The 27,301-nt window shown below is 38.6% G+C and overlaps 1 protein-coding gene across 1 annotated transcript; it reads left to right on the forward strand.

The window, feature by feature from the left end:
- Positions 1–308: 308 nt before the first annotated feature.
- Positions 309–26,019, forward strand: CCDC34 (coiled-coil domain containing 34; the record flags this gene model as incomplete). Its single annotated transcript, XM_080931332.1, has 6 exons — positions 309–649; positions 4,515–4,650; positions 10,521–10,628; positions 21,984–22,142; positions 22,657–22,798; positions 25,766–26,019. The coding sequence occupies 6 exons, from the start codon at positions 309–311 to the stop codon at positions 25,978–25,980; spliced, it is 1,101 nt and encodes a 366-aa protein (XP_080787458.1). The 3' UTR covers positions 25,981–26,019.
- Positions 26,020–27,301: the final 1,282 nt, after the last annotated feature.

The raw sequence follows: 27,301 nt of genomic DNA on the forward strand, positions 1-27,301 counted from the left end.
GCATCTGCGTTAGTGACACCCACACGTGTCGGTACCGAATGGTCTTCAACACCTCAGCAAACAGTACTCAGGAGAGCGTCAGGACCAGGTGGACGACTAGGGAAGACCTGCAGAACTGACGCTGTCAGTCGAAGCTTTCCAGCCCTACCAGAATTAAGGAAGCCGAGCTTTGCCAGCCACTGTGGTATACAAGCGTCGCTATGACAACCGGCCTAGACCTGGCGCTGATTGGTCGGAGGGTGCGCGCGAAGCCTTCTGGGAGAACGTGCCGCTGGCCCTGCTCGGGCCGTTTAAACTTGGCGGGCCTGATGCGGGCGGCGGGACCTTGGCGGGCCTCCTCTCCCGCTCCGTGCACCCGCTACCTCGCCCGCTGCAAGCCGGGCTTCCGGCCCTCCTCGGGCTCTGTCGTCGACCTCTTAGTGGATTCCCCGGGCCCAGGGCTGGAGGATGTGGCGTTGACCGAGTGCTTGTCGCCGCCGTCTCTGAGCTGCAGCAACTCCACCCTGTCACTGTTGTCTCCCCTTGGCCACCAGAGCTTTCCGTTTGGGGAGGACGACAGTGAGGGGGAGGATGAAGAGGCCCTGGACGAAGATGCCTGTGAGTCAGAGGCCAAGGTGGAGAGCTTGGTGGAATTACAGGGTCGCTCCAGGTAAACTCACAGCCCTTGTCAAGACTCCTTAGAGACAAGATTCAGAGGCCTTGTTGCCCACCCCCAGCCATATAAGGTCCTGTTTTTCAGATCAAAGGCTGTACAGCACCTGCATCCTGGGGTGCTGGGCAAATTCTTACCAATGGTCACTGCTTTCCCATGATGCCTAGTTCCTTTTCCTGAGACTGACTATGGCATTCTGTTTCCATAGAAACTTACTATACACAGTCGCAAGCACACAAAATTTGCTGCCAGGAGTCTTTACAATCCTCAAAAACCACATCCGAGCTCTTATCCATAAACTCAGCATCAAAATGTCTAGCTGGTGCTGGGTTGTAGTAAGTAGGTGCTCGTAATATAAAGAGCTGAGTAAGGAAGGATTCCTGTAATGGTCGTACTTTGCAGAGACAGGTTAACTGATCTGAGTAAGAACACTGAATGAAAGAGTGAGTGTTTAAGAGGGTAGTGACCCAGGAAACATTTACTATTTTGCCACATATTGGTGTAGGTAGAGGGGACTATAAACAAGATATACAAGACTTAGAAAGCCCAAATCATTTCACAAATAACAAAACTGTATTAGAATACAGATAAAAAGTCTACTTGGGCTGGAGCGAGCTCGGTGCTTAAGAGGGCTAACTGCTCTTGCAGATGACCAAGGTTGATTTCCAAGCGCCCTCGTCATCGGGTGGTTCATAACCATCAGTAACTTTAGTTCCAGGAAATCTGACACTCTCTGACTCCTACCGGCACTTGCATGCTTGCACTTGGTGCACATAGATACATATACAGTGCATGCATACTCAAAAATAAGCCTTTTAAAAGGTGGGGAAGAGAAGATAATTTTTTTTTAAGGTCTGCCTCAAAGGCATACAGCTAGGTACAAGAAGCCCAGGGCTAAGGACTCAGGTATCTCTTTGAGGTTTACTTTTCATTATACTATATACTCATTACTGTGGAAACTGGGACAAAGGGCCTGTCCCTGTAGGAATATTTCTAAGACAGCTTCGTTTTAGGACATATTGCTTATGACATCTTCAGGAAGCATTTACATGTTTCTGATTGTCAAACTGATTCAGGCACAGTACAGGAAATTTAAGAAATTCCTGCCAGTAAAGCCATGCTTTTTATTTAAGTAGCAAGATAGCCACCATTCAGTGTAAGGCATTTGTATAAGAATTAGTGAATCAAATAGGAAGTCACTCACACGGAAGGACAGTTTTGTAAGGGAGAGAAGTGAAAGTTTACATCGGTGAGTGTGGAAGTCACAGAGAGCAAGCCGCTTTTCCAAACTGTTAATAGCAACAAGAAACAGGCCTTCCCTGATTAGCCTAGTAGAATTTTGAATTAGAATTTTAGGAGTCTTTTTCCCAAGCATTTTTAGAACGATGTAGATTTCATATATTTTAAAAATAAAATTGAAAGGCTTTGGTGAATAACTTCTAATCAGTATTCAGAAGAGCCAAGCAGTGGGTCATAGTTTAGTAGCACTATGAATAAAGGCCTCAAATACAGCTCAGCTACTGAGATTTCCTTAAGCTCCAAGAGCCAAAAAAACTAACCAATAGAGAACCTGCTAGGGAGGAACTAGGTCTCTCTGGGTCTCTCTTTCAAAGCCTGAATAAGCTGATAGGAGCTAGTTTTAGCCTGCTTTCACACTTCAGTCCTTGGTCAAAGCAATAGTTAAGACTACAGCTGAGAAAAGAACAAAATAATCAACCAAACTCACCACAGCTTCCAGGGACTAAAACACCAACCAATGAGTTCACATGCAGAGACCCATGGCTCCAGGCGCATATGCAGCAGAGGATAGCATTTTCTGACATCAGTGGGAGGAGAGGCCTTTGGTCCAGTGAAGGCTTGTTTTCCCAGTGTAGGGGAATGTCAAGGTGCTGAGGTGGGAGAGGGTGGTTGGGAGAGGAGCACCTAAATGGAGGCAATGGGAGGGGGGATGGGACTGGAGAAAGGGGATAACATTTGAAATGTAAATGCAGAGAATATCCAAGAAAAAAAAAAGACAACAGCTGAAAAACATGAGACAGATTTATCATGTTTTGTGGAGACAGGAAAGGAATTTCACTTTTATGGAAAAGCTAGAGACAACACAAAGGCATGACACATTCATCAACCTGCAGCTCATCAAAGCAGAAATATGAAGTCTGGATTAGTTTGCTAAAAGAAGGAACCAATTCAGGAGTTTGGATTTTATGCTGAAGGTAAAAGACTCGCTGAGGAATGTTTGATTGTGATACAAGGATTTATTTAAGGGGTGAACCTGGATACAGCTGTTAAGAGTGGTTTGAAAGGAAGAAAAAAGACCATTTATTGTCAGGTTGGAGAAGAGAATGGCTTGAAAAAACTGAAGGCTATAGATAAGTTACCACAAGTGGGAATGCGTGGAGCTAAAACTGGAAGTCTCTGGTTTTGTTGACTAGATAGGTGTGTGTGCGCTTCACTAATAATTGGAAGAGAAGTGAACTTTTATTGGGAGCCTGGGATAAGGGCTTAAATGATTGGATTTATTTTGTAATAACTTTAATAGCCAGATGATTGGAAAGATGTCTGGAACCCAAGATAAAGGTCTGACCTACATTACTAATGTGGGACTAAGAAGATGTAATGAGACTTGGTGTAGGACAAGGTAAAGTCATTCTGCAAGACTGAGAAAGAAGGATGTATATAAATAATATATCAGCAGTGTCTCTTTCCTTCCAGACTACAGATTCTATAAGGGTGTGAATAGATGAATGATAGCAGGAAAATGAGTAAATTTAATCTATGAAGTAGAGAGACACATAACACAATTGTCCCAGCCATTGTTTGTTAGAAAAAACACTATAAACACACAAAGAACTAGGATCTACAGTAAACTAGATTTTAGGAGTAAGGGAGATGATCTAAGTTAAACATTGGATTTAATCATCAGCATCATGGTTTGTTTGTTCGTTGTAGAGATGGTTCAGTGGTTAAGAACACACACGGCTGTTATGGAGGACATAATTTAAGAACCCAGTATCCACATCTGATGTTCACAACTGCCTGTAACCTAGCTTCAGGGCATCTAACAAACTCACTCTTCTGTCCTTTGTTGGCACTGTACTCATATGTACATACATACACATACATGTTTGGAGCCATGGAATTGGTCATTAAGCTTTCTCTATGTCTTGTGAGCATTATGCATTAGCCAAGTTGCTCTGCTCTTAGATTTACCTGCTCAGGAGAATTACAGAAGACATACAGTGGGAATGACAGGGACCAATACCCTGAAGGGTTATAGATTCACTAAGAAACTGGCAACAAGAATCAACCATAATTCTTTGTTTGCTTTAGTCCTTTGGTTCAATTTCCAGCATGAAAAATTAGAGAAAACAAAGGGGAAAAGCCATAGAAATAGACAAGTATCATTTCTTTCTAACTTTTAATTTTAAAACAATTCCAAACTTCCAAAAAATTGAAAGAGATTCTTAACAAATTTATGTTTCCTCCTTTACCCAGAATCCCTGATTGTTAAGCTTTTTAAAAAATATTTGCTCCATATGTATACAGCTCATACTGTTAAAGAAGAGAAAAAGGTCTGGTTAGGATTACATGTAGTAATTAATCCTGTCCAAATAGGACTTTTAGGAATTAAAAAAAAAAAATTAGCAGTTCTGAAATTGAGGCAGATGGATTGGTTTGGGATACTTCCACTGATTTTTAAATAGTGTGGTTTTAGAAGTAAATGTATCTTGATGGGTAAAGTAATTCAAATGGATTTGTAAAAGTGAAACTGTTAGAAATATCACACTTTTGCTTTGCACACAATGTGCTTCTGAGTGGGAAGAATTCTCTGTAATAAGTGCTCCCCTTCTCTTTCTTGTAGCTGTGCAGTTGAGTTCCAGGACAAACAAGAACAGAAACAGGTGCTATTACAGGAAAGCAGTCTGACACCATGGGAGATGTGGTTTGTTGGCAAAGAAAAGGAAGAGCGTGGCCGGCTTCAGCAGAAAGTTCTGGAGGTAAACTAAACAGTGATCTCTTCATTGAGTCCTGAGCTCACAGAGATACATCCGTCTCTGCTTCCTCAGTGCTGGAATCAGAGTTGTGCACAACCATACACATATGAATCTTCATATTCAAACATAGCCAAAGAATACTAAAGGGTGCTCTTATTTAGAAGGAAGTGGAATCAAACTCTCTTATAACCTGCACTTTCTCCTGTTAGATATTGTATATTTCCATATCCTTGAAAAAACATTTATTTTGTTGTTCTGAGAATTGAACATGGTAGGCAAGGGCTCTCACCTTTTCATTACACTCCCAATCTTAACTAAATACTTTTAAATATTGTTTAAAGTTGCATCTTGATAATATTATATATACAATGTATTAAATATGTATCAAAATTTTTTTACTGTGGAAATTTTATTTTCATCTGTTAGTAACCATGTTAACATAAAAATCTTAGAAACTAAAGCCTTTATAGTATTAGAATAAATTTTTCTTATCAGTTTTAAAACTGTTTTTGTATTGAATTTTTTCTATGTAGAAAGTCACAAGTCAGGAGACTTGGCATAACTCAAATGGTTGTGGACACCATTCCAGTCAGTTGTTTTCTGTCACATACTACTATGTAGTCTAGAGTAAGTCAGTCCCCAGGAAAGTGCACTGTGAGAGAAGCCCTTCCTTCTTAACAGACTTTAGAAAAACCTTATGGTTGGTATTAGAAACATGTAAAGAGCCTCAGATACAGCCTTTCACTTGCTGGTTAGCATTGCTAAGTTATTTAAACTTTTGTACTTTAGTATAAGAGAGTTGAAATTGTACATATCACAGGATTTTTATAAAGATAAGTAAAACAAAGCATGAAAATGACTGATTTTGAAAATGATTATTTTGCATATTAACTTGTATTTTGAGACCCAGACAAGAGAGTTAACTTATTACCCTCACCCCCTCCCCATCTTGTCCTGTCCCCAGTACTGGGAATCAAATCTAGGACCCTCTACATGCTAGACAAATACTTTGTTACTGACCGAGTCCCATAGGCTCAATATATTAAAAATATTTGTTCAGGGCTGAAGATATAGTTTAATTGGTAAAATGCTTAACTAGCATTCATGAAGCCCTGAGATCCTTTTCCAGAATGATATAAACCTGACAGGTATGATGGCATATGCCTGTCCCAACTGCATTCCAGAATGTGGGAGATAGAGTCGGAATGATCAGTAGGTTGTCATCCTTGGGGAGTTAAAATAATAGCAATCGATAGAAATACTTGTCCATAGTAACAAGTCTCTTCTTTTTATTACATAGAAAATGAGTATGTGTATACATATGTATCTGAAATGTCTCAGTTTTGTGCAACCCCTGGTACTATGTTTTGGTTTTGTTTGTTTTTAACCCATTGGATTGATATTAGATTTTCAGTCTGGTTTACTAACTTGTGGTAAACCAGAGAGGCTACTGAGGTATTTATGGCTTTGTTTGGACCTTACCTACAAGTCATTTGTTAAGACAAAAGGAGTTACTTCAAATCAGTTTTACTCAGTATATAAAGGAAAAAGGTTCTTCTTAAATTAGAGTAATGCCGGGTCTGTGGAATCATATAGAACAAGGCTGAAATGTTAATGTGGCAGAGTTGTTTACATCTTTTGGCCCTGGCTTCTTCATCCACAAGCCAGACATTAGCAACAGAGTAGTTAATAGCATGCATATGAGCCATACTGTTGGGTTATAGCCGAGTATATAGAAAATGATCAATACAAATTAGGTATTACTCATTATGAAAGCGGATAATTATTATGAAAAGCTGTTTTGAGAACAAATTATAATATAAAATACATGCCACAATAGTTAAGCATACAGAAGGTTATAATTTGTAAGGATTAAATATGTTTCCTGTTTTGGATTACTTAGCATTTTTGTGCTACCTTATTACTTAACTCTGACATGACTAAAATATTTTTGTCTGAGTTTTTTTGTTTTTTATGGTTTGAGACAGGTTTTCTCTGGGTAGTTTTGGCTGTCTTAGAATTTTCTCTATAGACCAGCCCTGCCTTGAAGGTATAGAGATCCACCTGCTTCTGCCTCCCAAGTGCTGGGATTAAAGGTGTGTGTCACATCTGCCCGGATTCTGTCTGACTGGTATGTAGCAGTGTGCATGTATGCTAGGGATATCATCATTTAGGCTGACCATTTCGCCTTTTGCCAGCTGATTCTGAGTTGTAATCAGTACATTTTTTCATGCCTTCCATTTTGCTTTACTTCCTGCTTTATTTATTGCATTCCATCTTTGGTTTTATAACCTATATCATAAGAAGCACAGGTTTTAAGAAAAATATTTATTTGTTCATGTATTTTTTTTGTATATGAGTGCTCTGTCTTCATGCACACTGGAAGAGGGAATCAGATCCCATTACAGATGGTTGTGAACCACTACTTGCTTGCTGGGAATTGAACTCAGGACCTCTGAAAGACCAGTCAAGTGCTCTTAACCACAGTGTAATCTCCTGCCTCCCTCCCCACCTCCTCCCACAGATTTTTTTTTCCTTAAACCACAGGAATAGTGTATCTCAGATTCCTGCTGAAGCTAAAAATCAGAAAGACAGAGAAGTTTCTTACTTACTTAGGACTAAATTAATTTCCAATATAAATGCCTTTCTTCACAATATTTTAGAGACAAATGAGTCAGCCTTAATATATATTTACTTTTTTGAGAGTTTTGAATCAGTCTATTTTTTTAATATCTCAGGATGTCCTTGAACATGCTGTGTCATCCTGACTGACCCTAACCTCAGTGTTCTTCCTGTTTCAGCCTTCAAATGCTGGGATTTCAGTTGTGGACTACAGCAGTTGGCTTAACTATTTAATTATTTAATTAGTACATGGTTGTTGTGAGTGATGACTTTTGTCGTCAAATTTCTGTTCACCTGTATAATGTACTTTAACCATATTCATCTCACTACCCCATTCTTTCCTGCCTCCTCCACTAGTCCTCCTTTCGCAAATATTTATCGTTTTGCTTTCTCCTTTTAAAATTTAAAGAAAAATGTACGTGGTAAGTTGGGTTATTAAAAGGATTATTAGCCTTATTGTTGATTCCACCAATAGACATATTCATTTCAGATGTTTTTGTTAGAGTTATAATTATTTTAGGTCATTAAGATTACCCATTTACAAACTTTAAATGTTATTATTTTTGAACATCAATATCATAAAAGCCAGCACATTAGACTTCACAGGTTATTTGTATTTTATTTACAGTTTGAGTAATTCTTTAGCTACGTGCCTAGTTCTCTATGGTCTTTTTTTAGGCTTATTTTTATTATTGGTGTGTGTGTCTCTGTGTGTGTGTGTCTGTTGTGTGTATGCAGATGCCTATGGAGTGTGTAGAGGGCTCTGGACCCCTGCCTGGGGCTGTAGAGCAGGTTGTACTCCACCTGATATGGTGCTAGGCACTGAACTTGGGTTCTCTGCAAGAACATGCATTTAACAACTGAGCCATCTCTCTAGCCTCATTCTCTCTGTAGTCTTTAGTTCTATTAATTAACTTTATATGTGAATATAATGTGTTCAAAATTGTAAAATACCTATTTTTTTTTAATAAACCAGATGGGTTTTCACTCTTTTTCCTCACCATATCAACTTTGGTCATTTAACTAATTAATTAACCTGGGCTAAAGCAATTGGGTGTGATATAGAATAGCCAAAGCTATTTTGTTTGTTTTTCACAGTTAACTTCAGTGGCTAAAACTTCTTTGCATGTAGTTACAATATATTGAAATACACATACATGCTGATTTTATTGTTATCGTAAAGTGTGTACTCTATGGGCAAGTAGCTACATTTGAAATTCAGTGGTATACCGCAGACCGTTTCGGCTACTGAGTGAGATTCGTGTCCTGGAAGAGGCCTACACTGGTAATGAACAGATGGAGCGGATGCCAAGCACGGGGGAGATTCTTGTTTCTAGAATGTCATGGGTATTTTGCATGGGTGGGCAAATTATTTAAAAAGACTCCCTGGAATTGGACTACTACTTTAGGTCAGTGTTAACATTTTCTAGGTATTACTGAGTCTTTTTTAGCCCCTAGAGTAACTGATAATTGGCAACCATAAAGCAGGGTTTAAGATCTGAGTAACCCCTTTTGCAATTGTTGACTATTTGAAGAACCTTTAAGAGAATGTAAGCATGATCAGTCATACCTACTGTACATTTAAACTGTAAGACAGTCTGACTCGAAGGATATGGCTGTAAAGGGCAAGATGGTGAGTGGAGATGTTTGAAAAGCACAGTGTGATATCAATTTCCTCTTTTTGAGAAACCCTGCATAAACTGAATACTATGAAGCAAGAATTCTTGGCAAAGGGGTGATTTAGAGTTCTCAGTGGCAAAGACTGATGACAGTGATTAATGGCTTGAAAGTTATTCTAAGGAAGACTGACTAGGTACTTGTTAAGTGGAGAACTCTGTATGGAGTTGTGTCTGAAAACAAAGAAGAAAAATACATCTATATACATACCCATGTGTACACCCATATGAATACATATATGTAGATAAGTCTCTCTATATAGATCTGATAGTTAGCATAAGCAAGATTTTGTAAAACAGTGCTTTTAAATGCAGTGCTGAGGAAGTAGAGATGGGATGAGGCCTGGAATTTGAGCCCTAGGTTCTAGTGAGACCCTGTTCTCAAATAGCCAGATAAGCCCTGTGCACTGGCTGAGTGAGTACAGGTGCTAGCCTGATGACTCCCAGGTCCCACAGTGGAAGGAGTGAACCGACTCCTGAAAGCTGTCCATGCAAACACACACACACACACACACACACACACACACACACACACACTACCGCCTAGTTCATATTAGCTATACAGCAATTTAAAAGTGTATTATATGAGTAATCAAGGAATAATAGCTAGTTAGTGAAGAAGAGTTAGTATTAGTTAATATAAGATCAAGATTAGCTTTTAGATGGACGGTATTTAAAAGAGTTTCTGAGTGGAAGACACAGCTGCCTTCTAACCAGTAGAATCGAGACAAGCACTCACATTACAGTCAGCCTGTGATTCGTGCTCTAAAGTACTGAATTATACTGAGAGAAAACTGTCCTTACTGGCATGTCTGCTCAGATAGGTAGGTCTTAGGGAGATGGGAGGATGAGTAAGAGAGTAGACCACTGGAACATAGTAACTTTCCTGATTACTAATAGCTAAGGAGAGAAGAGAGTCAGCAGAGACTGACTGTAGAATCCTAGAGAACTCTAGTTTGAGCAGTTTCCTCAACAGTGCAAGTTATGTGGCATTCACCATGTGTTTTATTAGCCATACCTTCTCATTCCTTCTCCCAAGAAAAGGTGACACTAGACACTCTGATTCTCGTGATAGCAAAGCAGTTAAGTAATCTGGGATCTGAATATAATTTTGTTTTACATTCCAGCATCTGTAAAATCAATGAAGAAAACTACCAAAACTAAAAATTTAAGGCTTATTTCATTCTTATTTTTTATTTTCATTAAGAATCTAGAAGATTTATATATATAACTTTAAAAAAGAAAGTTATAATTCTCTTGAGCTACTGCCAATACCTCACAGTGTTGCCAAAATTTCTGTGTGGGAAAGAAGCTGACTTCAGTGCAGGTAATTTTGCTGAAGCTTAGTCTAAGAAACTAGTGTTTTGCTGCCAAACAATTATTAGTGTTCCTGTAGAATGACTTACATGTCTTACCAATACGTTCTTTTATCCCAGAGTTACTTAAACAAGATATTTAACTAGTGATAAATGTCCTATAAGAGAAGCTATATTCATGTCTAATTTAGTCTCAGCCTTTTTACAGTTATGTTTTTTGGTATTTCTATTAAGTGCTTATTTGTTTAAAATCTCACAGGAATTAAATCAGCAAATAGAAAAAAGAAAAGAAATGGAAGAACGTGAAAAAAGAAAGATAATCGCTGAAGTAAAGCACAAGGAATGGGTTCAGAAGAAAAATGAGCAGGTAAAGAAAAACAGATGCATGCATATACTTCACATCTCCTCCCTCATTGTCTAAGACTGCTTAACTTTTGCTTTTTTATGTAGCTAGTCCTTGGCTACTTTGTGGGTTCTTTTATCTTATACTCTTCTTCACCCCCTTTTCCCACCCTTTCAACCTCCTAAAGCTAGGTAGGAGAGAAAAGAAGATAGAAGGGAAATGCACTATATTATCGTTAAACTACTTCCTGCTCATAAGGGGTTTTGAGTTCCTTGGGACAAGTTTGATATTTGCTGTCAGGATATTTAATTTCTTCTTGTTGTTGTTTCTTTTTTATGCACTAATACTTAACAAACCACAATTATCAGCAACCAACAGTAGCCAACCAACAACTCACATTACTACCACCACCACCAACAACAACTTCTTGGGGCCTTAGCATTTATATATCCTCTGAAGAGTCTCCAGAATTCTAAGCATCACACAATCACAGAAACTATCTGCAGCTGGCAAAATCAGACTCCAGCTAGAGCACAAGGCAAATCTTAGCTTCTGTGGACAGTCTCAATCAGCCCCTATCACACACCGGGACTAAAATGAAACCCTAAGGGGGGAAATGAAACCATAGTTCCATATTTCTTTGTTTTTCAAACAATCCAAATTCTCACTACATTTCCTTCTTTCTGTTTGAAGCCATTAATTGTGCTATGTTTAGTAGGAAATTATACACAAACACATTTTCAGTGATATAAGTGCTTTTGGATTAGTGGCCAAGGTTTTTAGGAGACCTTTCCTGTTCAGTTTTAATCATTATCAGTTTTGATGGAATCTGCAGCTTTTTCTTTCCTGTGGAAATATAAACAAATCTGAATTCCTGATGCAAAGTGTTTGTGGCCTTCCATTTGTTGTTTATAGTTGTTTATACACCCTTATGGTATATAGACAGTTTTTTTCTATAACCTGGTGACTCTGCTGCTCTTACCTGAAATAGCTTGTAACTTTTGCTGCAGGGACCTGAGCTTATGCCTCCAAAGGCGTTTCCCAACAGTAAGAAATTGCCTTGCACATCTTTCTTGGTCCTTTGGTCCAATGGCATTCCTTGTCATATCACATGCACACCCCTGGAAGCCTAGGCCTTCTTTCTGGTTTAAGATGCTCTGTTTGCTTTTCTGGCACAAAGTACTGTATTTCTCAAAGTTAACACACTGAGAATTTGGGGGTCTAAGATTCTTAGCGGCTTGGTCACAGTTTCTTTGTAAATGACTGAATTTCCAGCAGTTGAAGTGCCAAGCATTTTGATATCAGAGACCTCTAGATAATACTTGACCCATGATATTAGCATGGTACAGAACAGAACCAGCATTGGTGGTATTCCTTATCCATTTGTCCATAGGTGCGCCTATGCCTTTTAATGGTCTAATAAGTTTTTCACATTTAATATTCACATTTTCAAATGCCAGAGTCTTAATATTAACACCTGCCTTGTGTTGGGGTCTGATGACAACTTTGTTCATAGCTGAGAATAATCTTTATATTAAAAATAGATCACTGAAGGCTTTTCCAGAGCCTTGTATAATCTTTGTAAGTGAGGCAGACCTTTTCCTTGGGCTCTTCAACTTTGCCCCAAGCTCTTTAAGCTACTAGCAACATGGTCTGTAGTAGCATCATCACATTAAATCTGCTCTTGTATATTAGAGTAGCTTCTTCACTTGGCAGTTGATGTTTGACCACAGTGTCCATTTCCCTTGCTCGATTTCACTGTTTAGTAGTCTTGGCGTCTTCCCTCTGCCGAGTTAACCATTGTAGTTGCGGACAGTGTCAGTACAGCTGTCACCAGTTCCTTCCAGCCTTGGGGAATAATTCTATTTGAGTGGCAAAGTTATTTAGAATTCGTTTTCTGTAAAGTGAGTGCATCTCATATGAAGTCACAGACTCTTTAAAACAGCTTAGATTCATCATTTCTGTAGGACACCATCCTATCTTGTCATAACCTGTTCCATCCTAGTAGCAGTCGTATACTCTTCAACTATGGTGATAGTGACTGGTAGCAATCTAGTAACCCAGGGCCACGCCTCCTCTAACTCTGGTGGCACAAAATTAGCCCTTTCTTTCAAAACGAATATTTCACTAGACTGTCCTCCATCCCTTTCAGCCTTTCTTGGACCTGACTTCCCTGTACCATAGTTTCTTCTTCCCCTTTTTCTTCCTGCAGGAAACTCCTGCTCTCCTGTTCAGGTACTGGACTGAGCCTTTTGTTCTCCCTTTTCCAGTGCCCCTGCCTCCTAAGCACTTCCACTTCCATGCACAGTTTCTCCAGTTACACAGCCAACTGCAGCCCCTTCAGAAAAGAGCAGAGTGGATCCTTTTGTTTTCCCACTTCAGCCAGTTTTGGTTTCTCAGGCCCCTCCATTTCCACCCCAACTTTCCAGTTGCTTAGCCATTCTTCCAACCTTTTTGAGACAGACTATAAGAAGAAGAAGAGAAAAAAAAAAAAAAAAAAAAAAAAAAACAGAAAATACCCTCTGGGAGCAAAGTGGGGGATATACTAGTGGTAGTAACCTCAATACATTTTTTTTTTTTTTTTTTTTTTTGCTGGCACTTGAGAAATATGCTTTTTTTTTTTTTTTTTTTTGGTCCCCTGTCATTTCCTCAACGTTATTTGAAATCAAATTTTTCATTCTGTCTAAACTCTTTTTCTATTTGCTCTTATATAGCTTCTTTTTTCTTTCACCCTTCTCCACCCATTTTCTTCCACCCATTTAACCCCCTAGCCCTAGAGAGAGAAGAAAGGATAAAGGGGACAGGGGTGCAGTGTTATTGTTAGACTACTTCCTGTTAATTAGGGGCATTGAGTTCCTTGGGGCCGTTTGATTTCTTCTTGTTGTTTTTGTTAAATGCACAACTACTTAAGAAACTGCAACCATTAGCAACCAACAGCAGCCAGCCAACAACCTACACTACCAACACCCTCTTGACACCCTACCATTTATATACCGTCTGACGAGTTCCAGAATTCCAAGGGTCACACAATCACAGAAACCATCTGCTGCTGCCTGCTAGAGCTCGAGGCAAATCTTAGTCAGCTGCTGTGGACAGTCTGAAGCAGCCCTGGGATTAAGCAAACCTGGGATTAAAACAAAACCACATTCCCATATTTATGTATTTTTCAAAGAAACCAAAATTCTCACTACATTTTTGTTTTTATGGTTTTTTGTTTGTTTGTTTGTTTGCTTGTTTTCCCTACTTTCATACACACTTATCAAGTGTCTGTCTTCTGCCCTTTTGTGACTTCCACTAGTATCTTCCTGCAAGTCTATCAACTAAGTCTATCTTTAGTGGAATTTCAAGAGCTTCTGCTTGCAAAGTGACAGTTCCAACCTTGAACACCTGAGCAACCAAGAGCAGCATGTCATTGCCTCTGAGAATCTCCTTTATCTTCTCACTACCTCTGTCTCCTCAGACAGAGGCATAATCAGAGGGCGTGTTCTTAAACTTCCCCTTCTTATGATTGCTTCTTAGTAGTCTTGTTACCTCTTGAATTCAGCTTCACGGTTTTCTCTTGAACATAGAAAATACCACAGATAAGTTACCCAGAAATAATACTGAGTGAATAGAGTAGTCTGTCCCTGCAGGATTACTGCTGAAGTCTGAGTGACAGTCCCCTGAGTTTCCTATCTGTTCTCCATCTCCTGAATGAGAGTTTTAGAATTCTAGCCTGGCTGGCTGATACACTGTACTGTGCTCTGCAGTCTGAACTTCTCTAGCATTTCTCCCACCTATGCTTTCCTTTGCTCTGTGATGTGCTTTTGCTGGGCTTCTCTTAGAAATCACAGATAGCCGCAGCCCATCTTCTTTTAGTATAATTTTACTGAAAAGTTTTAAGAGGGAAAATGGTTTATATTAAAGCAAACACAAATAGGAAAAGCATATTTACTATATTTCACAATGGTGAGGATTTAACCCATAACTTCACATGTGCTGGGTGTCTTGTATTCCTTCATCTATACCCCCATCTTTACATTTTTTGTTTTTAAGATAACTAGGTTTTTGTTTGTTTTAAGAAATTTACTCTAGAGCATTGGCTATACTTTCTAGCCCTCAGGAATATGTATCTCTGAGAAATTTTGAGAATGCATCTTACTGCTTTTCATTTCCATACTTTGGTTTTTTTTTTTTTTTGTTTTGTTTTGCTTTTTAAGGTGTGTGTGTTTGTTTGTGTGTGTGTGTGTGTGTGTGTGTGTGTGTGTGTGCGCGCGCGCGCACATTCTTGAGTACATGCCTGCCTGTCTGCCGAGGCCAGAAGAGATGTTCAGAACCCTTGGACCTCAAGTGACAGGTGCTGGTAAGCTGCCTGATGTAGGCGCTGGGAACTGATCTCTGGCCCTTGGAAGTAGTAAGGTACTCTCTTACCTGCTGAGTCAGCTCTCTGGGCCTCTTAGTTTTATTATTGTTTTTGTTTTTAAGTGCTTAAAAAACAGACTTTATTGGATCTTTTTCTTCCCAATATATTTACTTTTTGGCAATTTCATGTATGACAACCCTTTCTGGTCACACTCTTCTCTGTTCTCATCTTCCCACCCTCAGGAGCTCTTCTTCCCACCAAGTCCCCATCCCACTTTTCTGTCTTTTTGTTTTATTTTGTCTTAGCTTTGTGACCCACTGGGTTTAGCAAGGGTCACTCAGAAGGCCTTGAGTGTGACATTATCCTTTGAAGCATTAGTAACTAGTCATTTGCTATCACTGAAATAATGATTCCCTCTCCTCCAGCATCCTTTGACTGCATTAGCTTCCCTGGGCAGGGTGGGACAGGCCCCATCTGTGACTACTGGTTTTGTTTTGTATGGGCATTCTGCGGGCATGTCACAGTCATGCTGTACCCCTAAGACAGCATGTCATAGTCCTCCTGATCATGGTTTCACCCTTCTCAGTGTTCCCTGTGCAAGCATGAAAGTGTCTTGTTTAATGCTGAGCACTCAGTCATTTGTTCTCAGTACCTTGACTAGCCACACTTCTCTGCCTTAACTGCTGTGAGCTGCAAAGAGAAACCTTTTTGTTAATGAAGGCTGAAGTTAAGACTGGAATATGGATGTAAACATAAATATTTAAGAGGCAGTTTGACAATCTGTCTAATTAGTAAGACAGAAGTCATAGGTTCAACCCTAGTGCCTTTGAACTTCTTAGCCATACAGCTATGACCAGGTCCACACCTCTCTTATGGAGAAGCCACAGATCCAATCAGAAACAGTTGTGTTACTGTCAAATTAGTAAGTACTTTTTGGCCTGGCAGGTAAATAATATATCATGTAAGGTCTAAAACTGGGGAAAGCCAGTTTCTTACATAGCAACTTCTAGCAGTGAAGCTTAGTCAGCAGGGAGGATGCTTTCTCCTCAGTTTCATATGCTTTCTTGGTATTCTGCAACCAAGGTGTGTGGTGTCTTCAACAGTAGAATCTTTGCCTCTCACTCTGGTGGGCATAATCTATATAATTTTGAAGGCCTCTGCGGCCTTCCAGAAAGGTGTCTCACACCTGACACTGGGATTTTCTTTCAACAGTCCAACACTTCTGGTATCAACACTATCTGTCTCATCAGGAATCTCCCTTGATAGTTAGAAATTCTTTCTTAAGAATCCTTTTAATTTGCATCACTGTTAGTAACTTTTGTTATATATTCTGCCCAAGTATGTACATATTTTGCCCCAAAAAGCTGTTTTACATTATATACATGCCTTCACTTCTCCTTTGTTTTTAATCCTTTAAAACATGAATTATTTTTACCCATTATTAGATTTAGCATAATGCTTTGCATATCATAAGCTTTTTTATTGAATAATTTTTTTCTCTTCTGTGTGTGTTGGGGGGTATGTATGGTTGTGGTGTGTGTAAATGTGTATGTGTGTGTGTAAATCTCTGCCCTATGCATGGTATGCAAGTGCTCTTCCATTCAGTTATATTCCTGGATCTTCTCTCATTTTTTGTTATTACTATTTTTTAAATAAAAACATTAGGACCTAAGAATTAAACCCAGGGCTTTGTTTATGTTAAACTGACACTGAACTGAAAGTTAGTTCCTATTTTGACTTTAATACCTGCTTCTGCAGGAACATACATCAGAAAATTTAAAAGTGCTGGGGCTGGGGCTTTATTTCAGTGACAGGCTTACAGTGTGTGCAGGCCTTATTAAAGCTCCAACAAACAAGCTGACAAGAAGCAAGCCAATGGGGGTGTGTTGGGATGGGGAGAAGGAGAGGGAGGGAAAGAGAGAGAGACTAAATTAATGAAATGGCATTATAAATCTGTCTTTGCTGAAGTTTTATGTTTAGAATGATGCTACTTTATTGTTAAAATCTACTTTTAGGAATTGAGACAAATATTTAAATTATGGGGCAAAGTTTTGAATTTAATTTAAATTATAAATAAAAAATAATTTTGTCCTTACTGTTAAATGTAATGCCCAGTTATTAAGAGGACCAATAGTTGCAGGTAGATGTGATTATAAGAAGAAAATTGATTAGTTGTGTATATCTGCAAACTCAAATTTCTTTTTCCTTCAGAAGTCAATTGCAGATTTTGTTTGCTTACTTCATCTGCAATATAACAAGAACGTGTTCTTTGTGAATAAAATACCAAGATTAAAATAAGTATATGACTATAACAAGACTTTGGGAAGTTTAAAACTGTAAATCAGAATAGTTCTTGGTGTGTAGAACGCTGTTTTCTCGTCCGAAAGCTGCCCGTCTTCAAGTGCGTTAAGCTAATGCCGCCATGCCAGCCGCCATGCCAGCCACGCACCGCTGTTATTGCCTAAGTGTGGAAGGCAACGCTGACAGGTCGGTGCAGAGTTTGTGTTTCAATTGCTGATGGAGGAGCCAATCCAATTATTGAAGAACATTATTTATTTACTTATGTATTCTTGGTGGTGGGCGGGGGAAGAAGTTGCTTGCCCTGGTATAAATCATTACTCCAAAGGAATGAGAATTGGTTAAAAATGTACCCTGAAAACTTGAATTTACCCAGTATTCTACAGCACTCTTGTGCTTGTTAAGGAATAATTGATTGCTTTTTTTCTGTAGTCTTCTTTTTTTTCTTACTCTCTCTCTCTTTCAAAATTCTCTGAGTTTCTTTTTCCAGCTTTCCCTATACTTACCTCTGTTTGGAAAGAGGCTCTCCTGCTTCTTTTCCAGTCTGGCATCTAGGATTTGCTCCTCTGTTTACATTTCATGGTGTGTGGTCCTCTGCTGCCTCAGCTTCAGGCTTGGTCAGCCCTAGCCGGCTGCCACCTCTGTTGTTTTCACTGTACTCTATCAGAAAATCAGACAAAAAGAATGTATGTATCCATTAGCAAATGTGGTTCCTTATAACTATAAATTGTTAGATCCTCTTTTAAACAAAAGGCATATCTCATCCGGGACTTTTATATTTGTGTTGTCATACTGGTTCTTTTTCTAAAGCTGGTTTTTAGTGTTGATACCTATTTTGTGAGATCAGACTTTATTTTCAGTGCTTTAAAGTTACTTAAAAATAAAATGGGTTTTAACTTTCAAACACTGATAATTTGTGTGAGTTGTGACTGATGGAGCTGCTATCAGTGTGTCCTTCAAGCTGTCTGCTGATGTTTGCTCAGCCATCCTCTGTGGGGGCAGGTGCTGTTTGGGGACGAAGTACACAGTCACAAAGTTTAAGTAGTCCTTGTTTTTTCCTTCTGTAAAAGAAGACATATTGTGTGCCTGGTGTGTAGGAACCAGTGTGCTAGAAACCTGAATGCACTCTGTGGCTCCTCAGGTAGAAAAGTGTCTGTTCTGTTCCTCTGCTGTTCACAGACATCTGTTCTCTCCTTAGGTCCTTGTAACAGCCTTGTCTATTTTAAATATACATACATATATACACACATGTGTGTGTCGCATGTATTTGTGACCTCTAATCTCTTTACTAGCATGCTTTCTTCAGAGTTGTAATAAATATACATACATATATACACACTCGTGTGTGTCGCATGTATTTGTGACCTCTAATCTCTTTACTAGCATGCTTTCTTCAGAGTTGTAATGTACTCGATCACATCCAATTGTCACTGCTGCCACCCCCATGCAGTGTAGCTGTTGTATTTTACTGGGCTGGCTGCAACTTTCGAATTTTATAGCAATTGTAAGTTTGTGAAGCTTGATAAACTTCTGTAGCAGTGCGAGCAGCCAGCACTACAATTAGGTGATAGAGCATTGCTGTCATTCCAGAAAGTTCCCTGTCACTTACACTCAGCACCCTGCTCCTTCTGCCAAGCTGGCCGCAGCAGAAATGTTAACACAGTAATCCTGTTCTGGAAATTACATTTGTCTGTTCTAGAATTTATTTAAATAAAATGATAGGCTGCACCCTCCTTTGAGTTGATTTTCTTTTGTGTTTAATTTTATCATAGTATTTTATATATTCCTGATTCCTTCCTTTTTTACTGTTCTAATATCCTGTGAAATAGGACAAATTGCTTATTTACCCCTAGCTAATAGAAAATTGAGTTGTTTTCAGCTCATGTTCTTACAAATTTTTATTTTTCTTAGGCAAATGCTTTAGAGCTCAGTTGCTAGGCTGCATGGAAACTTTTAATTTTATGGGACTCACCAAACTTGTCTAAAGTGCTTGTACCATTTTACATTCTCATTATTAATATGAAAATTCTAATTGGTCTGTGTTTTTGTTAACCTTGATGTTTTCAGTTGTTTTTATTTTGCACCCTTCATGTGAGAAGTCTTAGTGCACTCAAGCATTTTTTAAAAAACTGGAAGTTAATTTTCTTACAGTTTGGGATTCTAAAAATCAAGAGGAAAGGAAGTGCAGGTTTGGACTGCTCATTATGTTTCTTCTTGGTTTGCAGAAAAACAGCTCTGGTTTTGTTCCTTGAGTGGACTTATATCTGTGTATACATCCCAGTATGATTTCCTTTCCTATAAGGACACCAGTATTCCAGGACTCAGATTCCACCACTGTGACTTCATTTCACTCCCATTTGTAACCATGCAGGGCAATTACAACAGCAGCACAGAAAGTGTGGAGCAATTGGGTCAGTAACACAGTGACAGTTTTTCTTTTGTGGTTGACTTTTTTGGTTTGTGTATCGTTTGCCTGTTTTTGGAAGGTGTTAATCATGCAAAAAATTCAGCTCACTGACATAGCTTTTACTCAGCATTCATAAGGGTCTGGGTTTAATCCCCAGCCCTCGCCATCTCTAGACATATAAAAGGAAGGATTGTATGTCTTTTTGAGATGGGTTGTCATGCTGCCAAGGCCTTCTTTGAACTCTTACACCCAAGCAGTTCTCTCCCTCTTCTGAGCAACTATTACTCCACACATGCATGCTGCTATAGCTGTCGCTGAGTTAATTTTACATGGGTTTTGTTTGTTTTTCTCGTGCTGGTGATTGAAAACATACATGCCAGGCAAAGGCTCAATTTCCAGCCTCTATATCCAGACTTGGCAGATATATGTGCTGCCAATATGTTTTACCACTTAAATTTAAATTTTTAAAATATTTTGTGTGTATGTGTTCTGTCTGTCTGTATGTGTGTGCACCACGTGCATATTTAGTGCCTGCAGAGACCAGCAGAGAGAGCTGGATATCCTGGAATGGGTTGTTATGAGCTGCCTTGTGGGTTCCAGAAATTGAACCTGAGTCCTCAGTAAGAATAGCTAGTGTTCCTAACTCCTAAGCCATGTCTCCAGGCTCTAATTTTAATAGTTCATGTTTTTATTTTAATTTTAAAGCAGCATACAAAACAGTGGGTCGCGTGATGGTATTTTCATATGTATTAGTCAATGCATGTTGTTCTAATTGATCCCCATTGCCCAACTGCCCTCCCTCTGCTCTCTGCCCTCTGGTTGGTTTGCTAGCTTCATATTACCCACTCACGTTTCATGTCAAATGGATTCATTGCCCTTTCTTTTCCTCTTCCCCTTAAGATTATTTCTCCTAGCTCATGATCTCCTTTTGACTTTCAAAACACACACACATACACACACACACCCTTACCTATTTGATCTTACATTTAGGTTCTGCTTTTAAGAGTTTTCATGTGATTGATGCCTTTCTGAATCTAGCTAGTGATTTCCAAGTCCATCCTACTGAAAACGTTAGTTTTCATTTTTTCCTTATGCTGGAATAAAAATTCCACTGTATATATGAACCACATTTTCTCATCTTTCGATGGACATCGAGACTAATCCCATTTTCCAGTTATTGTGAATAGTGAAGCAACAAATATGAATGTACAAGGGTCTCCAAGTATTTTAACTTAGTCCCAGCGGCTGGAGATCTGGGTCATATTAGCTGTGTTTTTGAGTTTTTGAGAGGCTTCCATGCTGATTTCCATAGTGGCTGTTCTAAGTTACATTACCACCATCGGAGAGGAAGGGCTTCTCTTTCCCCAGAGCCTTGCCAGTATTTGTTTTCTTGATGACAGCCATTTTGACTAGAATCAGATATCTCAACGAATTTGTAAGTCGTTTGCCTCATAGCTAAGGATGCTTCAAACTTTGAGAATTGTCTGTTGAGCTCTCCAGTCCATTTGTTGATTGGATTTGTTCGCTGAGTGCTTCATGTTTACACTTTTTAGATTCTAGATTGTAGACCCCTGTCTGGTATGCAGTTGGTAAGGCTTGTTTTCGTCATTCTACAAGTTGTTACTTTACTCCGGTGATTGTTTTCTATGTTGTGTAGATGCACCTTAATTTCATGTAATCCTATTTGTTGATTCTGGGGATTGTTTTCTGTCCTAGTGTGTTCATTTTCTGGAAGTCCTTGCCTGTGTCTGTATCCTCCAGTGTTTTTCATAAAACAATTGGAGGGGCCTTGAAGACCAGATTTCACTTTATATCTTCATTTTCCTTCTTCTTTCTGCCTACCCCTCTCCTACTTTTTTCACTTTACTCTGCAGCCCAGACCAGCCGAGAGCTTACTGTGTAACCCAGACTCCATCAGCTTCCTATGAGTCCTTCTGTCCTTGCTCCCTACATATTGGGACCACAGGTGTGAACTGGCTGCCAGCTTTGAATCTATGTAGGAATTGTGTAGCCAAACATTTACCTGGTTTTCATCTAATAGCATTGTGGATTTGTCCTCTGAAACTCACTGATAGTTGTGATTTATCCAAGTCTGCACTGGCAGACTGCCAAGGAGATGCATGCATATGCATTGATATTTAGAGTACAAGGAATGTTCATGAAACCATACTAAGATTCAGGACAGTCAGTGGGTTATACTCTTACGCATGAATGCAAGTCTTTCTGGAACACGTACCATTCATTGTCGCAATCTCTGAGTAGCCTTCCTGTTATTAAGGTAATTGCAGATATTATGGATACTTCAATTAAAATTCCTTCATTTTTATTGAAGGAAAGGAAAGAAAGGGAACAAAAAATTAATAAAGAAATGGAAGAAAAAGCAGCAAAAAAACGGGAGAAAGAACATTTGCAAGAAAAAGCCAAAGAAAAATATCAAGAATGGTTGAAGAAAAAAAAAGCTGAAGAATGTGAGAAGAAGAAAAGAGAGAAGGTATTTGATCAGTCATAGTATATATGTTGTTGTTTCTATGTCTATTTTAGAAAGAAAAGTATAATAATTCAGTCAATACTGTTTTAGTATAAAATATACAAACTATCCTTTCTCTTGTTATTTTGTGCTTAATCTTTAAAATGAATAATACATTCATGTTATTCTTTGAAAATTAATAAGCCTGTGGATATTTATCAGTCAGGTTCAAAAATTTTTTTTACTGCCTATAAACATTTTTATAGCATTTTGTAGACATATTACTGCTTGTAAGTTGTCCTTCTAGGGCAAATTTGCATTTTTGTGAATTTGCTATCTTGTTGAGTGGCGGACACTGATAAGCCACATTACTGATCATATTTATGTTTGCTCTTTGAGTATAGAATTGTAGTTTGGTTTTATGGCCATTATGTCACTGGGGCAGAAGGCAACTAGGGGAAGACAAACAAACAGAAACTTGACTGGAATGTCTCATTACAAAATATCTCAGGGAATTCTTTGGTCTTATCATTTTAAGGAGAAAGAAAAGCAAAGACAAGCAGAATTGCAGGAGAAAAAGGAAATCGCAGAAAAAAAGTTTAAAGAATGGTTGGAAAATGCAAAATATAAACCTCGTCCAGCTGCAAAGAGCTACGGTTACTGCAGTGGAAAGCTCACAGGTTGGTTTATGGCTTGTGGCTTATGGAAGTATGGTTTGCAGAAGCAGATTTCTCTTTGATGTAAACAGAAATGTATAAATGTAACTTTTCTTTGAAATTCTAGAAGATTGTAACTGTAGTTAAGGAAGTGTTATATGTACACTCTTCGTTCACTTTATACAGACATATATACTCAACGCAGTAGCTGCAAAACTGCACACTAGACTTTATTTATTTTTATTTCTTTGAAACAGTTTCCCTCTGTTGTCAGGGCTAGCCTCAGGCCTAGGACCCCCCTGCCTCAGCTTCCTGAGTACTAAGGCTCTGAGGCATAACCACTGCTGTTCACACAGGAATCACGACCCTGCTTGTTTCCACTGGTCCCCCACTTTGTTCCTGTTTCTGTCTCCTGTCATGGTCTTATCTTTCTCCCACCCCTTTAGACCTGGCCCTTCCCCCTCATGATCCCGTTTCATAATGGGTACAGAACATACACATGTACTCAGTTTAAATTTAGGTTTCACATAGAAGAGTTCACATGAAGCATTGCCTTGTTTTACTTAACATGATTTCCAGTTTTATGCATTTTTCCTCAAAATGTCATGATTTCACTTTTCTTTCTAGTAGAATGAAATTTCCATTGTATATATGAGCCATAATTTCTTTATCTATCCATCTCTAGATGGACATCCAGGCTAATTCGATTTCTTAGGTATTGTGCTCAGGAAACAATAAACATGAATGTGCAGTTATCTCTCTGACTATAAATTTATATTGACTGTAAATCCTTTGTGTTTATACTCAAGAGTAGAGTCATATCTCTCAACTGCTTTCTAAAGTGGCTCTATCACACTTCGTTGCTACCGTCCAACTGCCTTCCCCACCCCCAACCCCCTTGCCAGCATTTATTTTCTTGATGACAGCCATTCTGACTAGAGTAAGATAGATCTCAAAGTGATTTTAATTGCTTTGAGACTAAGGATGCTGAGAAATTTAAGACAATCTCATGGGCAAAGAACTCACAGAGATGACCCTCATTTGCCTCCCAAGTTCTGTTATTAAAGTATACACCACCAAGCCTGGCAGCCTTGTCAAATGCCTATTGGCTGTTTGTATGTATTTTGAGAAATATCTCTTTCTATCAGCCCATTTATTGATTGGACGGTTTCTTCTTAGATTAAGATGGAATCTTCCATGTAAAAATGTGCAGTTGGCAAAGGCTCTTCCCCATGGTGCTTTTCACTCTGGTGATTGTTACCTGTGCTCTGCAGAAGCTTCCAAATTTCTCATCATCCGACTATTGATCTGGGGATTAGTCCCTGTGTTGTGTCATTTTCAGAACGTCCCTGCTGTGACTGTATCCTGATATATCCATTTTCTTCTAGCAGTTTGAAAGAGTTTGTATTAATGACCCTTGTCCATTTTGGATTTATTTCTGTTTGTTATGTCCAATATTAGAAATATGGCTATGATTTCATTCTTTTGCTTATAGAAACCCAGTTTTTATATCACTTACTATTATAGTTTACAAACTTACACTGTAAAGCAATGATATTTTAATGTTAGCAAACAAAACTTCATGTGGTTGGAAATGTAGCTCAGTAGTAGAACATAGCTTTAGCAGAAGCCTGACTGCACTCAGACCCCCAAATAATCTATTATTTATTGGATCACTGAAGCTCAGTTGAGATATACTCACAGTATCTTTTTGCTTTTTTCTTTCTATCAGTTTATAAGGAAGAACTTCCAGGGTCCAGTGAATTCTTTTTTGAAGAATAGAATAGACATCACATGACCAAACAAATGTAATCAGTTTGCCTTTAGGCCTGGACTGATTATAAATGGCAATGCATGCTTTTCTTTGTGCTTCATGTTAGAAACTCATACCTTGCTGACAGCTGCCTTCACTTTTTTAAAGTGATTTATTATTAAAATACTCCCATTCTGTTTTGTTCACACACTAGAACACACTCCAGACTTTGTTTTGACCATCTTGGTGAAGTGAGTGTTGACATATCTTTGCTGTCACAGTGGACTGGGAGTGTCTGAAAGACACATTCCTGCTGTCAGGATTAGGCCTCTCTGATTTGTCACAGGATCATCTATCATGGACACTGGCGGGCATGCTCCTTTAAAAAGTTTGTAACATTTTGTTTGGAAAAATAATGGTAACCTACTATTTTAACCTAATAATCAGACAGTAAAGTCAGAATAGAGATACTAGCTAAAGTTGTCAAAATAATGGATTATTACCTTAGTGCTTTGGATGAGCTTTATTCTCACATGCAGTGTTTTTCAGCAAACACTGTGCTTCTCTGTCCCCGTCTCTGTCCTTTACGTTCATACCATTGTCACACATTGCACAGCACAGGAGTTGTGTCTCTGCACTGAGTGGCTGAAGCCATAAAATATTTCCGCAGCCCATTATGGGCTGTCAGATGCCACTAATCTATAAGCAGGTCATGTGCACTGGTAGGATGACAGCTGCTGGTTTGAATCGCTGTGGCGCTGTGCATTCTTACTGCTTTGGCAGTAATGCGGAGGTTCAGTGGTTCAAACAGGAATCATGAGTGATTGTAGGTCCTCATACAAAATAAAGTAATTTTTTTAAAAAAATAAACTTTGGTATCTGTTAAGGGAAAATACCATACAATTAGCCATTTCCAAGACTGCATTAAGATCATAAAGATTTTAAGAGTTATAAAATAAATTGCATAGTAAACTTTTGTAAGCATTTTTATTTAGATAGAATTATTCCAATTTTCAGAATTACTTTGTATCATTTAACGTTTGATATAATGGTTACAATATTAGAATATTGTTATTTCTTTTAAGGTGTTTCAGGCTTCAGGTTTTAAGTTATCCTATAGGATTTATCAATGATATTTTGTCTTGCTGCCATTTTAGTATTTTTGCAGAAATTAAAAATAAGTGATTTCTTTCATCTAAGAATTTTTTCTTAGTCATTCTAATTTTTAATGATTATAGGTTTTTACTGTGGAAATTCCTACCCAGAACCAACTTTCTATAACCCAATTCCGTGGAAGCCAATTCACATGCCCCCTCATAAAGAAGCTAAGAGTGGACCAGGAAAGAAGAGTAAACGACCTGCAACGAGTCAGCCACTCACATCGTCATCCCTGGCCATCCATAGTGCCAAGAGCAGCCTTTGCCTTGGAGCTCTGTGCCGAGTGCAGAGATAGACCGGGTACACACAGTGTACCCAGCTACCTGGAGCTTACGTTTAAAATCAGAATATTTTTCTTAAAACTTCTTGATCAGCAAGTCAACATTTGATGTCGTAATTGACAGGTACCAGAATTTTAAATTTGTATATGAAATCCTTAGAGTTAAAGATAGTTTTTACATTTTGGTTTTTATAAACCGTTAAGGTTGATCTAATGATTGTGTTTTGGTTTTTATTAAAACTCACTATAGTATCAATAATAAACCAACAGTTTTTCTTGTGTCCTTTGTACTTGGTTGTTTGCTTGTGTTATGTACTTAGAAACATAAGATTGATTTGTTCAACAGGCACTGCTAAGCTGTACTTAAATTAAATGGGTTAGAAAGCAAGAGAAGTAAATTTCAGTGTTTGCAATGTTTGTTAGTGGTTTTTAGTACAGTTTTCCATGAAAGCATTTTAAAGGTTTTCTTCTTGCATTTCTTTATTTTTTGTGTGTGTATGTGTGGGCAGGCATACACCACAACATGACTGTGTGTGTGTGTGTGTATGTGTGGGCAGGCATACACTATAACATGACTGTGTGTGTGTGTGTGTATGTGTGGGTATGTATACACTATAACATGACTGTGTGTGTGTGTATGTGTGGGCAGGCATACACCACAACATGACTGTGTGTGTGTGTGTGTGTGGGCAGGCATACACCACAACATGACTGTGTGTGTGTGTATGTGTGGACAGGCATACACCACAACATGACTGTGTGTGTATGTGTGTGTGTGTGTGTGTGTGTATGTGTGGGCAGGCATACACCACAACATGACTGTGTGTGTGTGTGTGTGTATGTGTGGGCAGGCATACGCCATAACATGACTGTGGAGATCAGAGGATAACTTGGAGGGAGTCAGATCTCTACTACTGTGTGGATACCAAGGATTGAACTCAGGTCGTCAGACTTGTGCAGCGAGCATCGTTACCAAACAAATTGTCTCTGGTTTCCTGTGGAGTACGTAGTAAAACTAATGGAAAGACTGCAGCACAGAGATGAGAGTTGAAGTGGATAAGACAACATTTTAAAATATTGTTTTCTTTTGTAGATCTGAGGCTGATGTTTTTATAATGTTAAGACGCTGATAATATTTTGTTACACTTTATAAAAATCCTTTTTATATACTGGATTGCTGGCTTTGAAATTAGGGTCATCATTAGATCATTTGTAATACTTCCTACCTTAAATGTTAAATAAAACTGGGAACATTTTGATAAAATCACCACTTTTTTTAGAAGTTTTTTTTTTTTTTAATATGGTGTTCAAAAATGAAAATGTGGTTTCTATTTGG

This window comes from Micromys minutus (genome assembly GCF_963924665.1).
Source record: "Micromys minutus genome assembly, chromosome: 17".
NCBI lineage: Eukaryota > Metazoa > Chordata > Mammalia > Rodentia > Muridae > Micromys > Micromys minutus.